This window comes from Tursiops truncatus, chromosome 21 (assembly GCF_011762595.2).
Source record: "Tursiops truncatus isolate mTurTru1 chromosome 21, mTurTru1.mat.Y, whole genome shotgun sequence".
In the NCBI taxonomy this organism is placed as follows: domain Eukaryota; kingdom Metazoa; phylum Chordata; class Mammalia; order Artiodactyla; family Delphinidae; genus Tursiops; species Tursiops truncatus.
In genome coordinates this window covers 13,000,648-13,013,955 of record NC_047054.1, presented here as the reverse complement: position 1 = coordinate 13,013,955, position 13,308 = coordinate 13,000,648, and the positions used below count along the sequence as shown (strand labels likewise).

The 13,308-nt window shown below is 43.8% G+C and overlaps 1 protein-coding gene across 2 annotated transcripts in view; it reads left to right on the top strand.

Moving 5' to 3' along the window:
• The window catches only part of ACSL1 (acyl-CoA synthetase long chain family member 1), a 72,329-nt gene extending 63,476 nt beyond the window's left edge, over positions 1–8,853 (top strand). For both annotated transcript variants that reach the window (XM_019921487.3, XM_033848734.2), the window contains exons 18-21: positions 5,152–5,295; positions 6,374–6,475; positions 6,584–6,655; positions 7,032–8,853. In XM_019921487.3, the coding sequence (XP_019777046.2) occupies positions 5,152–5,295; positions 6,374–6,475; positions 6,584–6,655; positions 7,032–7,172 (459 nt within the window). In that variant the 3' untranslated portion in view covers positions 7,173–8,853. The remainder of the gene's footprint in view (positions 1–5,151; positions 5,296–6,373; positions 6,476–6,583; positions 6,656–7,031) is intronic.
• The last annotated feature ends 4,455 nt before the right edge of the window (positions 8,854–13,308 follow it).

Genomic DNA, 13,308 nt, shown 5'->3' with positions numbered 1-13,308 from the left:
CTTTTCTTCATTGTCTATCCATGCCTCCTTTGTCATAGATTAGTTGACCATAGGTGCATGGGTTTACCTCTGGGCTTTCTATCTTGTTCCATTGATCTGTGTTTCTGTTTTTGTGCCAGTACCATATTGTCTTGATTACTGTAGCTTTGTAGTGTAGTCTGAAGTCAGGGAGTCTGATTCCTCCAGCTCCGTTTTTTTTCCCTCAAGACTGCTTTGGCTATTCGGGGTCTTTTGTGTCTCCATACAAATTTTAAGATTTTTGTTTTAGTTCTGTAAAAAATGCCGTTGGTAATTTGACAGGGATTGCATTGAATCTGTAGATTGCTTTGGGTAGTATAGTCATTTTCACAGTATTGATTCTTCCAGTCCCAGAACATGGTATATCTCTCCATCTGTTGGTACCATTTTTAATTTCTTTCATCAGTGTCTTATAGTTTTCTGCATACAGGTCTTTTGTCTCCCTAAGTAGGTTTATTCCTAGGTATTTTATTCTTTTTGTTGCAGTGGTAAATGGGAGTGTTTCCTTAATTTCTCTTTCAGATTTTTCATCATTAGTATATAGGAATGCAAGAGATTTCTGTGCATTAATTTTGTATCCTGCAGCTTTACCAAACTCATTGATTAGCTCTAGTAGTTTTCTGGTGGCATCTTTAGGATTCTCTATGTATAGTATCATATCATTTGCAAACAGTCACAGTTTTACTTCTCCTTTTCCAATTTGTATTCCTTTTATTTCTTTTTCTTCTCTGCTTGCCGTGGCTAGGACTTCCCAAACCATGTTGAAGAGTAGTGGTGAGAGTGGACATCCTTGCCTTGTTCCTGATCTTAGAGGAAATTATTTCAGTTTTTCACCATTGAGAATGATGTTGCTGTGGGTTTGTCATATATGGCCTTTATTGTGTTGAGGTAGGTTCCCTCTATGCCCACTTCCTGGAGAGTTTTTATCATAAATGGGTGTTGAATTTTGTCAAAAGCTTTTTCTGCATCGATTGAGATGATCATGTGGTTTTTCTTCTTCATCTTGTTCATATGGTTTATCACATTGATTGACTTGCGTATATTGAAGAATCCTTGCATCCCTGGGATAAATCCCACTTGATCATGGTGTATGATCCTTTTAATGTGTTGTTGGATTCTGTTTGCTAGTATTTTGTTGACGATTTTTGCATCTATATTCATCAGTGATATTGGTCTGTAATTTTCTTTTTTGGTAGTATCTTTGTCTGGTTTTGGTATCAGGGTGATGGTGGCCCCATAGAATGAGTTTGGGAGTGTTCCTTCCTCTGCAATTTTTTGGAAGAGTTTGAGAAGGATGGGTGTTAGCTCTTCTCTAAATGTTTGGTAGAATTCACCTGTGAAGCCATCTGGTCCTGGACTTTTGTTTGGAAAATTTTTAATCACAGTTTCAATTTCATTACTTGTGATTGGTCTGTTCATATTTTCTTTTTCTTCCTGGTTCAGTCTTAGAAGCTTATACCTTTCTAAGAATTGTCCATTTTCTTCCAGGTTGTCTATTTTATTGGCATAGAGTTGCTTGTAGTAGTCTCTTAGGATGCTTTGTATTTCTGTGGTGTCTGTTGTAACTTCTCCTTTTTCATTTCTAATTTTATTTATTTGAGTCCTCTCCCTCTTTTTCCTGATGAGTCTGGCTAATGGTTTATCAATTCTGTTTATCTTCTCAAAGAACCAGCTTTTAGTTTTATTGATCTTTGCTATTGTTTTCTTTGTTTCTATTTCATTTATTTCTGCTCTGATCTTTATGATTTCTTTCCTTCTGCTAACTTTGGGTTTTGTTTGTTCTTCTTTCTCTGGTTCCTTTAGGTGTAAGGTTAGATTGTTTATTTGAGATTTTTCTTGTTTCTTGAGGTAGGCTAGTATAGCTGTAAACTTCCCTCTTAGAACTGCTTTTGCTGCATCCCACAGGTTTTGGATGGTCGTGTTTTCATTGTCATTTGTGTCTAGGTATTTTTTGATTTCCTCTTTGATTTCTTCAGTGATCTCTTTGTTATTTAGTAACGGAGTGTTTAGCCTCCATATGTTTGTGTATTTTACGTTTTTTTCCCTGTAATTCATTTCTAATCTCATAGCATTGTGGTCTGAAAAGGTGCTTAATATGATTTCAGTTTTCTTAAATTTACTGAGGCTTGATTTGTGACCCAAGATGTGATCTATCCTGGAGAATGTTCTGTGCGCACTTGAGAAGAAAGTGTAATCTGCTGTTTTTGGATGGAATGTCCTATAAATATCAATTAAATCTATCCGGTCTACTGTGTCATTTAAAGCTTTTGTTTCCTTATTAATTTTCATTTTGAATGATCTGTCCATTGGTGTAAGTAAGGTGTTAAAGTCCCCCACTATTATTGTGTTGCTGTCGATTTCCTCTTTTTCAGCTGTTAGCAGTTGCCTTATGTATTGAGGTGCTCCTTTGTTGGGTGCATATATATTTATAATTGTTATATCTTCTTCTTGGATTGATCCCTTGATCATTATGTAGTGTCCTTTCTTGTCTCTTGTAACATTCTTTATTTTAAAGTCTATTTTATCCGATATGAGTATTGCTATTCCAGCTTTCTTTTTTTTGTTGTTGTTGTTGTACGCGGGCCTCTCACTGTTGTGGCCTCTCCCGTTGCAGAGCACAGGCTCCGGACACGCAGGCTCAGTGGCCATGACTCACGGGCCTAGCCGCTCCGCGGCATGTGGGATCTTCTCAGACCGGGTCACGAACCCGTGTCCCCTGCATCAGCAGGCCGACTCTCAACCACTTCACCACCAGGGAAGCCCTCCAGCTTTCTTTTGATTTCCATTTGCATGGAATATCTTTTTCCATCCCCTCACTTTCAGTCTGTATGTGTCCCTAGGTCTGAAGTGGGTCTCTTGTACACAACATATATACTGGTCTTGTTTTTGTATCCATTCAGCGAGCCTGAGTCTTTTGGTTGGAGCATTTAATCCATTCACGTTTAAGGTAATTATCGATATGTATGTTCCTATTACCATTTTCTTAATTGTTTTGGGTTTGTTTTTGTAGGTCCTTTTCTTCTCTTGTGTTTCCCACTTAGAGAAGTTTCTTTAGTGTTTGTTGTAGAGCTGGTTTGGTGGTGCTGAATTCTCTTAGCTTTTGCTTGTCTGTAAAGCTTTTGATTTCTCCATCAAATCGCAATGAGATCCTTGCCAGGTAGAGTAATCTTGGTTGTAGGTTCTTCCCTTTCATCACTTTAAGTATATCATGCCACTCCCTTCTGGCTTATAGAATTTCTGCTGAGAAAACATCTGTTAACCTTATGGGAGTTCCCTTGTATGTTATTTGTCGTTTTTCCCTTGCTGCTTTCAAAAATTTTTCTCTGTCTTTAATTTTTGCCAATTTGATTACTATGTGTCTTGGCGTGTTTCTCCTTGGGTTTATCCCGTATGGGACTCGCTGCCCTTCCTGGACTTGGGTGGCTATTTCCTTTCCCATGTTAGGGAAGTTTTCGACTATAATCTCTGCAAATATTTTCTCTGGTCCTTTCTCTCTCTCTTCTCCTTCTGGGACCCCTGTAATGCAAATGTTTTTGCGTTTAATGTTGTCGCAGAGGTCTCTTAGGCTGTCTTCATTTCTTTTCATTCTTTTTTCTTTATTCTGTTCTGCAGCAGTGAATTCCACCATTCTGTCTTCCAGGTCACTTATCTGTTCTTCTGCCTCAGTTATTCTGCTGTTGATTCCTTCTAGTATATTTTTCATTTCAGTTATTGTATTGTTCATCTCTGTTTGTTCTTTAATTCTTCTAGGTGTGTGTTCTTTAATTCTTCTAGGTCTTTGTTAAACATTTCTTGCATCTTCTCGATCTTGGCTCCGTTCTTTTTCCGAGGTCCTGGATCATCTTCACTATCATTATTCTGAATTCTTTTTCTGGAAGGTTGCCTGTCTCCACTTCATTTAGTTGTTTTTCTGGGGTTTTATCTTGTTCCTTCATCTGATACATAGCCCTCTGCCTTTTCATCTTGTCTGTCTTTCTGTGAATGTGGTTTTTGTTCCACCAGTTGCAGGATTGTAGTTCTTCTTGCTTATGCTGTCTGCCCTCTTTTATGGTGCTTTATACTCCGAAATTTTTATTGTTTTGAAGAATACCCCCCCAATTAATTTCAGAGTACCCAAGCTATTTATTTTTTTCATAGACATTATGGTACTTCACCGTGGTTCTTTTTTTTCTTTTTCTTAATATTTATTTATTTATTTATTTATTATTGATTTATTTTGGCTACACTGGGTCTTAGTTGCAGCATGTGGGATCTTTAGTTGCAGCATGTGGACTCTCAGTTGTGGCATGCATACAGGATTTAGTTCCCCCACCAGGGATTGAACCCAGAACCCCTACATTGGGAGCTTGGAATCTTACCCACTGGACCAGCAGGCAAGTCCACCCAGGCTATTTAGAAATAAATTAAGTCCCTCTTTCCAGACTCAGGAGGGATGAAGTATCCGTTCTAATTCTGACTATGGCTCTAAGGAGCACATCTCATAATCTCCCTGGACCTCAGTTGGCTCCCTTTGGAAACGGAGGAAAACTGATGTGGGCTGAGAGAACTTTCCAGTGGATGACCCTCCGAAGCGAGAGAGTGGCCTCGGGTGGGGATGGGGTTTTGTTTACGGGAGATGGGGAGGTGGGAGCTACTGGCATTTGGCGAGTCTGGTCTGGAGATTCTCGCATCCCCACAGTCATCATGGGGGCAGCTGACAGCCCCTTCCTGCCCCCGCCCTGGAACAGGGACAGAGGGAAGTGAGCTGCTGCCTCTGCAGCCCCTGCTCTGCGCAGAGCCCTGTGGGAGGATGAGCGCGTCTCAGCTCTCGAGGACCTTTACCCCATCGAGCGGCCGATTCAGATATGAGACAAAGTGAAACTTGCTGAGCTGAAGGGAGCAAGTGGGGTGCTCTGGTTGGCTGGGAGTGAGGGGGGCTCCCAAGTCCCTTCTCTGTCTCTCTACTCTGCTCAGTGGCCTGGGGGAGGTTACATAATCTCTCTAAGCCTCAGTTTCCCTCTCTGCAAAATGGGTTAACAGCTGACCCCTGCCAGAGGTTATTAGGATTAAATGATAGTGTACAGGAAATGCCTGCTGCTGGGGGGAAAGCAGCTGCCGGACCTGCTCACAGGCCGCTCCCCGCCCTCCAAACAGAATGGCACCTTGAAGATCATCGACAGGAAAAAGCACATCTTTAAACTGGCACAAGGAGAGTACATAGCTCCGGAGAAGATTGAAAACATCTACCAGCGAAGTGAACCTGTCGCTCAGGTGTTTGTCCACGGAGAGAGCTTGCAGGTACGCACTGCCCCAGCCGTGAATTCTGTGGCCGGCGTGGCCCGGGCCTAGAAGTCCAGGGCCTTTCAGTGTGATGGGAAGTTTGCGATGGGTGTGAGTTGACTTTCATGTCTGATGTGCTGGAATGTTATCAACACGTTACTGGTTTTTACTGCTTGGCGTTTCTTTCTTTTCTCATCTATTTTGTAACTGGAAATTTGTACCTCTTATTCTTGGCAATTCTTATCCAGAAAAGTTTTTTTCTCTTTAATTTCATATTACCAAGGGAAGTTGGATAAGGATACCAAGGGAGTGGGTAAAATAAGCTTCTAATTTAATTATGAGGGGAAATATTGATACACAGGTTATAGGAAAGTTTAGAATTTTCAAACATATTAAACCCAACTTGTTATGATATGTCTCCTACGTCATTTTTGAGCAAATGGTGGTTGTGAGCCAACATATCTTAAAGTCGAAAACCAACATCAGTATTGCAATGAGACATCATTTGCTAAAATTTTGGACAGATGGTGGGAAGGAAGAGAAGGGTGTCTGGTTTCCTGAGGGTTAATATTTCTACAAATCTTGAAATTTTCAAATAATTTTGGAAGAATATTTTCTTACAAGAAAGTGAACCTATGTTTCTTCGACCTGGAATCATACCCATGCCTCTAATTTTTATTCAGTTTCATTGTCTCTAAATTGTAAAGAATGAGGGATTAGAGTTTTTTCTAAATGAATCTGCATACATTTTCTCTTTTTATAAAGCAGTTATCTGATATCTATCCCCTTGTTTGCTTATTTGACCCTGTTTTATTTTTTAAAATATATATGAGTAAGTAAAAATTAGGGTTTTATTAGGTTTTGATTTCCAGTGGTTGTTTTAAAACATTTATTGCAAAATCCCCAATGCTGTCTATATTTCAGAGGCAGGAGTTAACCTGGGCCCCACAGACTCTGGGGCTGGTAACATGCTCTGAAAAGAGGATCTGTAACTCCCATCAGATTCTCCCAGGGGCCCAGGCTGCAGATAATAAAGAACCACAATTTTAGAGCATCTGGATCAAGCCCGTTAATAACTTACTTGTCTCTGTTAAAGGCATTTCTCATAGCAATTGTGGTACCAGATATTGAGACGCTAGGTCCCTGGGCCCGGAAGCGAGGCTTTGAAGGCTCCTTTGAAGAGCTGTGCAGAAGCAAGGTAGGTTCTGAAGTGTGCAGCCTACTTCTGACCCGCCCTTTGCATTAAGTGCAAAGTTCAGGGACTCCCGCCAGGGGAGTAAGGATCTTACTTTTCTTGCCTTATTAGGGTGTCCAAAAAGCTGTTCTGGAAGACATGGTGAGACTTGGGAAGGATGCTGGCCTAAAACCATTTGAACAGGTAAGACTTGCATCCAAGTGTATGAATTCCTGCAAAACGGGGTTTTGACTGGAGGATGCTTTTTGTGAATATATTATAGAAGAGGATGAGGTGACGTAAAGACATCTGTGCGGAAGGGATAGTGGAGTGGTTTGGTAGGGGAGGGGATTTTTGTAACCAAGGGTGTGAATTCTCTTCCTGGAGGTCAGGCTACAGTCCTGATTCTGTACTGACAACAGGCCACTGCCCTTTGTTGAGACAGTGCAGCGGGACCTGGCCTGAGAGGCTGGCTTGAGTCGCCCAGAAGGGTCTTTATCCCTTGGGAAGCTTAAGTGCTTTTTAGACTCAGGTGGCCTCCGTGCCCCTTTCCTCCTTTGACTGCCTGGTTTCTTTGCAGGTCAAAGGTATTAGTCTCCACCCTGAATTATTCTCTGTCGACAACGGCCTTCTGACCCCAACGATGAAGGCTAAAAGGCCAGAGCTTCGGAAGTATTTCAGGTCACAGATCGATGAACTTTATTCCACCATCAAAATCTAATGCGAGGAAGGAAGTTGGGAAGAGGCCGCATGCCTCCGCGGTCTTCTCCCGCCCGTGGCCTCAGTGGGTAGTTTTGACAAGAGCAAGTAGGGAAGGAGCGTCTTGTCTGCCTCGTGCGTTCAGATTCTCATCACAGGAAGCTTAGAGGGAATGGAACACTGCCTTATGGTCACGTCGCATTGCAGACCATGTTCACGGTGATACATAATTTCCAAAATGAGCCTTAAAAAAATTGTAAAGGGGAAACTATAAATGTGCTAAGTTATTTACGACTTCCTCAGTTTAAAAAGAGGGTGAAAACTTGTCTCCCTTTTTTGCTAACCAAGTGGTTAGGACTTTGCTATTTCTGAGATGTCTGCTACTTGCTGCAAATTCTGCAGGTGTCTGCTGCTCTGAAGAGTACCGTGCACTGGAGGGAACCGTCCCTTATAAACAAGAACTGTCCCAGCTGCAGGAAGTTGCAAGTGGACCAGAGGTTTTTTTTTAATCCCTGCCACCGTCCCCTCCCCATCTCATGTGACCCTTCTGATTAACCCCTGTCACTCCTGTTGGAGCAGAGGATGGACCTAACTCAGAACAATGCAGGTATGGATGGATGGCCGCTCACCAGACCGGGTGGATTCTGGCGTCCACAGAGCAGAATATTCACCGACCCTCTTCTCGAGACCCGATTCCCTCCCTCCATCCCTTCCCAGGGGTTATAAAAAAAATCTGCCTTAGACTCTGCAGTGAAGACAAGCATTTCAACAAGGAAACAATGACCTGGATCAGCCATGTTCAACTGTGACGCCTGAAGAACTGTCCACTTTATCTTCACTGAACCCGTCGCTCTGTCTGTGATGGTTTTTAATGTGGTTTTCATATCAGAAGAGTATGTTGTGATTAAGTGGCTTTTTTCCCCCAGAATAAACTCTCAGGCAAGGCATGTCTTTAAAAATATTAAGGGGGCTTCCCTGGTGGCGCAGTGGTTGAGAGTCCGCTTGCCGATGCAGGGGACACGGGTTCGTACCCCGGTCCGGGAGGATCCCACATGCCGCGGAGCGGCTGGGCCCGTGAGCCATGGCCACTGAGCCTGTGCATCCGGAACCTGTGTTCTGCAACAGGAGAAGCCACAGCAGTGAGAGGCCCACGTACCGCAAAAAAAAAAAAAAAAAAAAAATTAAGGGAGTAGATACACTTGGGTACTTATTGAAATGGATGGTAATTAATAAATGCTCTTCTATCATAATGCTACCTGATTTCTATGAAATGTATTTGACAAGCCAAAATTCTAAGACATAGGAATCTGGAAAACTCATTTCCTGGGATTAACTTCTCAAGGGATTTTTTTTTTAAGTTAATTTGGGTAATTAACAGCATTTCACTTTACTGCAAGTCTTTGCCACATGTGACTGAATTTAGTTGTCATTTATATGTTGAAAGCAGTTGTTTGTGGATATGTGACTACCTGTATTATACAAGCACAACAGGGTTTGCCCTAAAGAGTTGTCGTTGTAATAACGCTATTTGGTAGCCTAGCTTCATACGTGCATTCTTAATTGCACAAGAAGTCAATAATTTGTCACAATGGGGTTTTGAATGTTTGCTTTAAGTGTTGGCTATTTCTATGTTTTATAAACCAAAACAGAATTTCCAAAAACAATGAAGGAAACCAAAATAAATATTTCTGCATTTCAAGTGAGTGAAACCTCCTTTTTGCATCAGGTGTCGCGTTCGGCGTCGCCTCTGATGTGCACAAGCGAAGAGCAAGAATGACTTCAGCCTCCCAGTTCTTTCCTCCCTCCCAGGTCTGCTTCCTAGGACGCAGTCATCCCAACATTTCCAGTTGCTGACGCCGGGGCCCCGGCCAGCTCCCAGCAACGGCCCTGCTATGTTGCAGAGAAGAAAGTCTTGGTGTGAATAACATGGATATTCTTGAAAGTGCAAATTCTCGGGGGGAAAGCGACAGTGCAGGAGGCATCGCTGCAGTTGGTGGTCCTGGGGTGGATTTCATTCGGCCTCGCTGGAGTCATTCTCTCCCTGTGGAACTGTCGGAGAAGGTGCCCCATTGACAGCAGCCGACTGTTTCTTTTCTTCTATCACTACCCTACGCTGTCATTTTAAAGATTTTCTTTTCCAGAGGTCTTGGTTAATCACCCCCTAAGTTTTTCTGTAGCCTGTTTTCAGTCCTCTTTCCCTGCAGTCTTGGGTTTGGGGTGCTGATGTCTGCTTTCTTCCTCTAAAGCTCGAGCCCTGTGCACCCCCTCTCTGGTAAGATTCCTCATACACGGGACTTCCCTGGCGGTCCACCTTCCAGTACAGGGGGTTTGGGTTCAAGCCCCGGTCAGGGAGCTGAGATCCTACATGCCTCAGGGCCAAAAAACCAAAACATAAAACAGAAGCAGGGCTTCTCTGGTGGCGCAGTGGTTAAGAATCCGCCTGCCAACGCAGGGGACAGGGGTTCGAGCCCTGGTCCGGGAAGATCCCACATGCCACGGAGCAACTAAGCCTGTGTGCCACAACTACTGAGCCTGTGCTCTAGAGCCCCTGAGCCGTAACTACTGAAGCCCGCTTGCCACAACTACTGAGCTTGCACTCTAGAGTCCGTGCTCCGCAACAAGAGAAGCCACCGCAGTGAGAAGCCCGCACACCGCAACAAAGAATAGCCCCCACTCGCCGCAACTAGAGAAAGCCTGCGTGCAGCAACAAAGACCCAACACAGCCAAAAATAAATAAATTTTTTAAAAAACGGAAGCAATATTGTAACAAATTCAATAAAGACTTCAAAAAAAAAATGGTCCACATCAAAAAAATCTTAAAAAAAAAAAAAAAAGCCTCCTCATCCAGTCTGCCTTTTAGTTAGGTTATCAAGTTCCTCGTGTCTTTTTCTGCCCTGCGCCCTCTTGCTCTCATTCCCTCACGGGAACTGTGACCTTTCTGTCTCCTCCCTGGGCTCCCAGCACAGGACTTAGCAACTGGTGGGTGTTTGTTAAATTACTCTCATTTGAACAAATATTTGAAATTTTGAACCAAGCTTCTGTAATGAGGTTGATAGAAACACTGTTTTGTTTTCTTTTTAAAAACAATTCTGGTAAAATACACATAAGATTTATCATCTTCATCATTATTAAGCATACAGTTCAGCGGCATTAAGTGCGTTCACACTGTTGTGCCACTGTCACCGCCATCCATCTCCAGAACTTTTCATGTTGCAAAACTGAAACTCTGCCCATTTAAGTAATAACTCCCATTCCCTCCTCGCCCCAGCCCCTGGCCACCGCCATTCTGCTGTCTCTGAATTTGACTACTTTAGGTGCCGCATATGTGTGAATCATACAGTGTTTGTCCTTCTGTGTCTGGCATATTTCACTTAGCATAATGCCCTCGAGGTCTATTCGAGTTGTCTCTCACTTTTTATAGCTGAATAATATTTGTACAATTACACCACATTGGGCTTCCCTGGTGGCGCAGTGGTTGAGAGTCCGCCTGCCGATGCAGGGGACACGGGTTCGTGCCCGGGTCCGGGAAGATCCCACATGCCGCGGAGCGGCTGGGCCCGTATGTCCGGAGCCTGTGCTCTTCAACGGGAGAGGCCACAACAGTGAGAGGCCCGCGTACCGAAAAAAAAAAAAAAAAAAAAATTACACCACATCTTGTTTATTCATTTGTTTTGTTTTTTGGGTTTTTTAAATTTGTTTATCTTTTTATTTTTGGCTGCGTTGGGTCTTTGTTGCTGCGCGTGGTCTTTCTCTAGTTGCGGCGAGCGGGTGCTACTCTTTGTTGCGGTGCGCGGGCTTCTCATTGCGGTGGCTTCTCTTGTTGCAGTGCACGGGCTCTAGGTGTGTGGGCTTCAGTAGTTGTGGTTCGCGGGCTCTAGAGCGCAGGCTCAGTAGTTGTGGCGCACGGGCTTAGTTGCTCCACGGCATGTGGGATCTTCCCGGACCAGGGCTTGAACCTGTGTCCCCTGCATTGGCAGGTGGATTCTTAACCACTGCGTCACCAGGGAAGACCCTGTTTTGTTTTTTTTAGATTTTTTTTTTGATGTGGACCATTTTTAAAGTCTTTATTGAATTTGTTACAATAGTGCTTCTGTTTTTATGTTTTGGTTTTGGCCACAAGGCATGTGGGATCTTAGCTCCCCAACCAGGAATCGAACCCGCACCCCCTGCATTGGAAGGTGAAGTCATTTTTTTTAATTAATTAATTAATTATTTTTGGCTGCATTGGATCTTTGTTGCCCCACATCCTCACTTTACTTTCTGTTTTCTGTTTTTTTTTTTGATGACGCCCATCCTAATGGGTGTGAAGTGGTATCCCATTGTGGTTTAGATTTGCATTTCCCTAATGCTGATGAGATCGAGCATCCTTTCGTGTGCTTATTGGTCACTTGTGTATCTTCCTTGGAGATGTGTCCTTTGCCCATTTTAAAAATTGGTTTTTGCTATCGAGCAGTAGTAGTTCTTTATGTATTCTGGATATTAACCCCTAAACACTGTTTCCAATTCTTAACTTTCATGGTACACTATATACAGTGGCACTCCATCCCCCAAATCAAAACCATACCTCAAGCCCAGGGGTCTCTGTCTCAATCCGGCAGCAGTGACCCTGCTGCCCTGAGAGTTCACCTTGCCCTCCCCGCAGGTCCAGCTCTGACACACCCTCACTCTGTGTCTAGACTCAGAAAAACAGTTTGTTTTTAAGTATATTTGGCATTTGGTAGTTAAAGTATTTTTGCCTCACTTCTGCTTTTTAGATTACTTGGAGTAAGAAGAAAACGAAGAAGAACTAAAATGTGTTGAGTGTTGCCACGTACCGGGCACTCTTCTGAGCATCTTACACAGGTGACCTTTTCATGTTTGCAACCCTCTGAGCCAAATGCCCCTGGTGTCCCCATCATACAGTGAGGAAACTGAAGCACACGACTTGGGTCAGGGTCATTCACTGAACAGAGTTGGAGCTGGGCAGTCTGCCTCTGGACACTGAGCTTTCAACTTCACACCGTGGAGGTTTCTTGTCTGCCTGTACCCGTAACCTCCTGACAAAACGTGTCATTGGATTGTTTCTTGGTGCCAGCAGTTATGCCTCTAAGCTTTGGTCCAAACGGTTTTGATTCCTACCTAATGGTTGTTCTTTGTCATAGCAGAGGCTAGTACCACTTCCCAGTTTTATACTGGTTCATGGGTCATCAAAAATTAAATATGGTTGCTCTCTGTGATGTTGGAAACCCCAAATCCATCAAGGACCAAAAGTTAGGTAGAACCTGCCGCTCTATTTCAGGAGGAAAGTAAGTGTAGAGCTGGGTCACAGACCTGTGGCATGTTCATGAGGTCCCTTGGCCGTCCTAGGAATCATCAGCTGCGGAGGTAGTAACAGCTCTAAGGGGCTGTGGGCTGGCTCTGGGTGGTGAGCTATGCTGCGCTCTTAAATTCTCAGAGGGGTTACATGGTGTGATGGTTAGCATTCTGGACTCTGACTTACGTTCTCATTTAATGCTCACAAAACCCCTGTGAGGCGGGTGATCCACCCATAGTTCTGTGTCTAACATCAGCTAAGTGCCAGACACAGTTCTGTGCTATGGGGACGCAGCAATGAGCACAGCAGACAAGATCCTTGCCCTGGGGCAGCTGACTCTCTAGCCGAGAGAGATGGACAGTAAACAGGAAAGCAAATGAACAACTTCAGATTGCAATGGGTGCCTTGAAAACAACGCATAGAGTCTTGGCGAGGGGCCACAAGGGCCTATTTTAAGTGTTGGGGTCAGAGAAGGTCTCTTTGAGGAGGTGACACTTGAGGTGATAACCTGAAGAATGAGGAGGAACCAGCCTTGCAAAGCTTTGGAGAAAGAGGTTTCAAATAGCAGAAGCAGTGAGTGCAAAGGCCCTGAGGTGAGAAAAAGCTCACTCTAGTCCAGGCCCTGAAAGGAAGCCAGTGCGGCTGCGGCATCGTAAGCACAGGGAAGAGTGGAACCGAAAGCAGTTAGAGAAGAAGGAGGGCGGGTTACCAGGCCTTGCAGCCCAGAATGGAACCTGGATTTTTCTCGGGAGGAAACCAGTGAAGGGTTTTGAGACAAGGAGTTCGCTCCCTGAATGAACCCCTTCTGGTGGCTGCAGAGGGATCAGAGGAGAAGCACGGAAACCCAGTCAGGACAGGCTTAAGT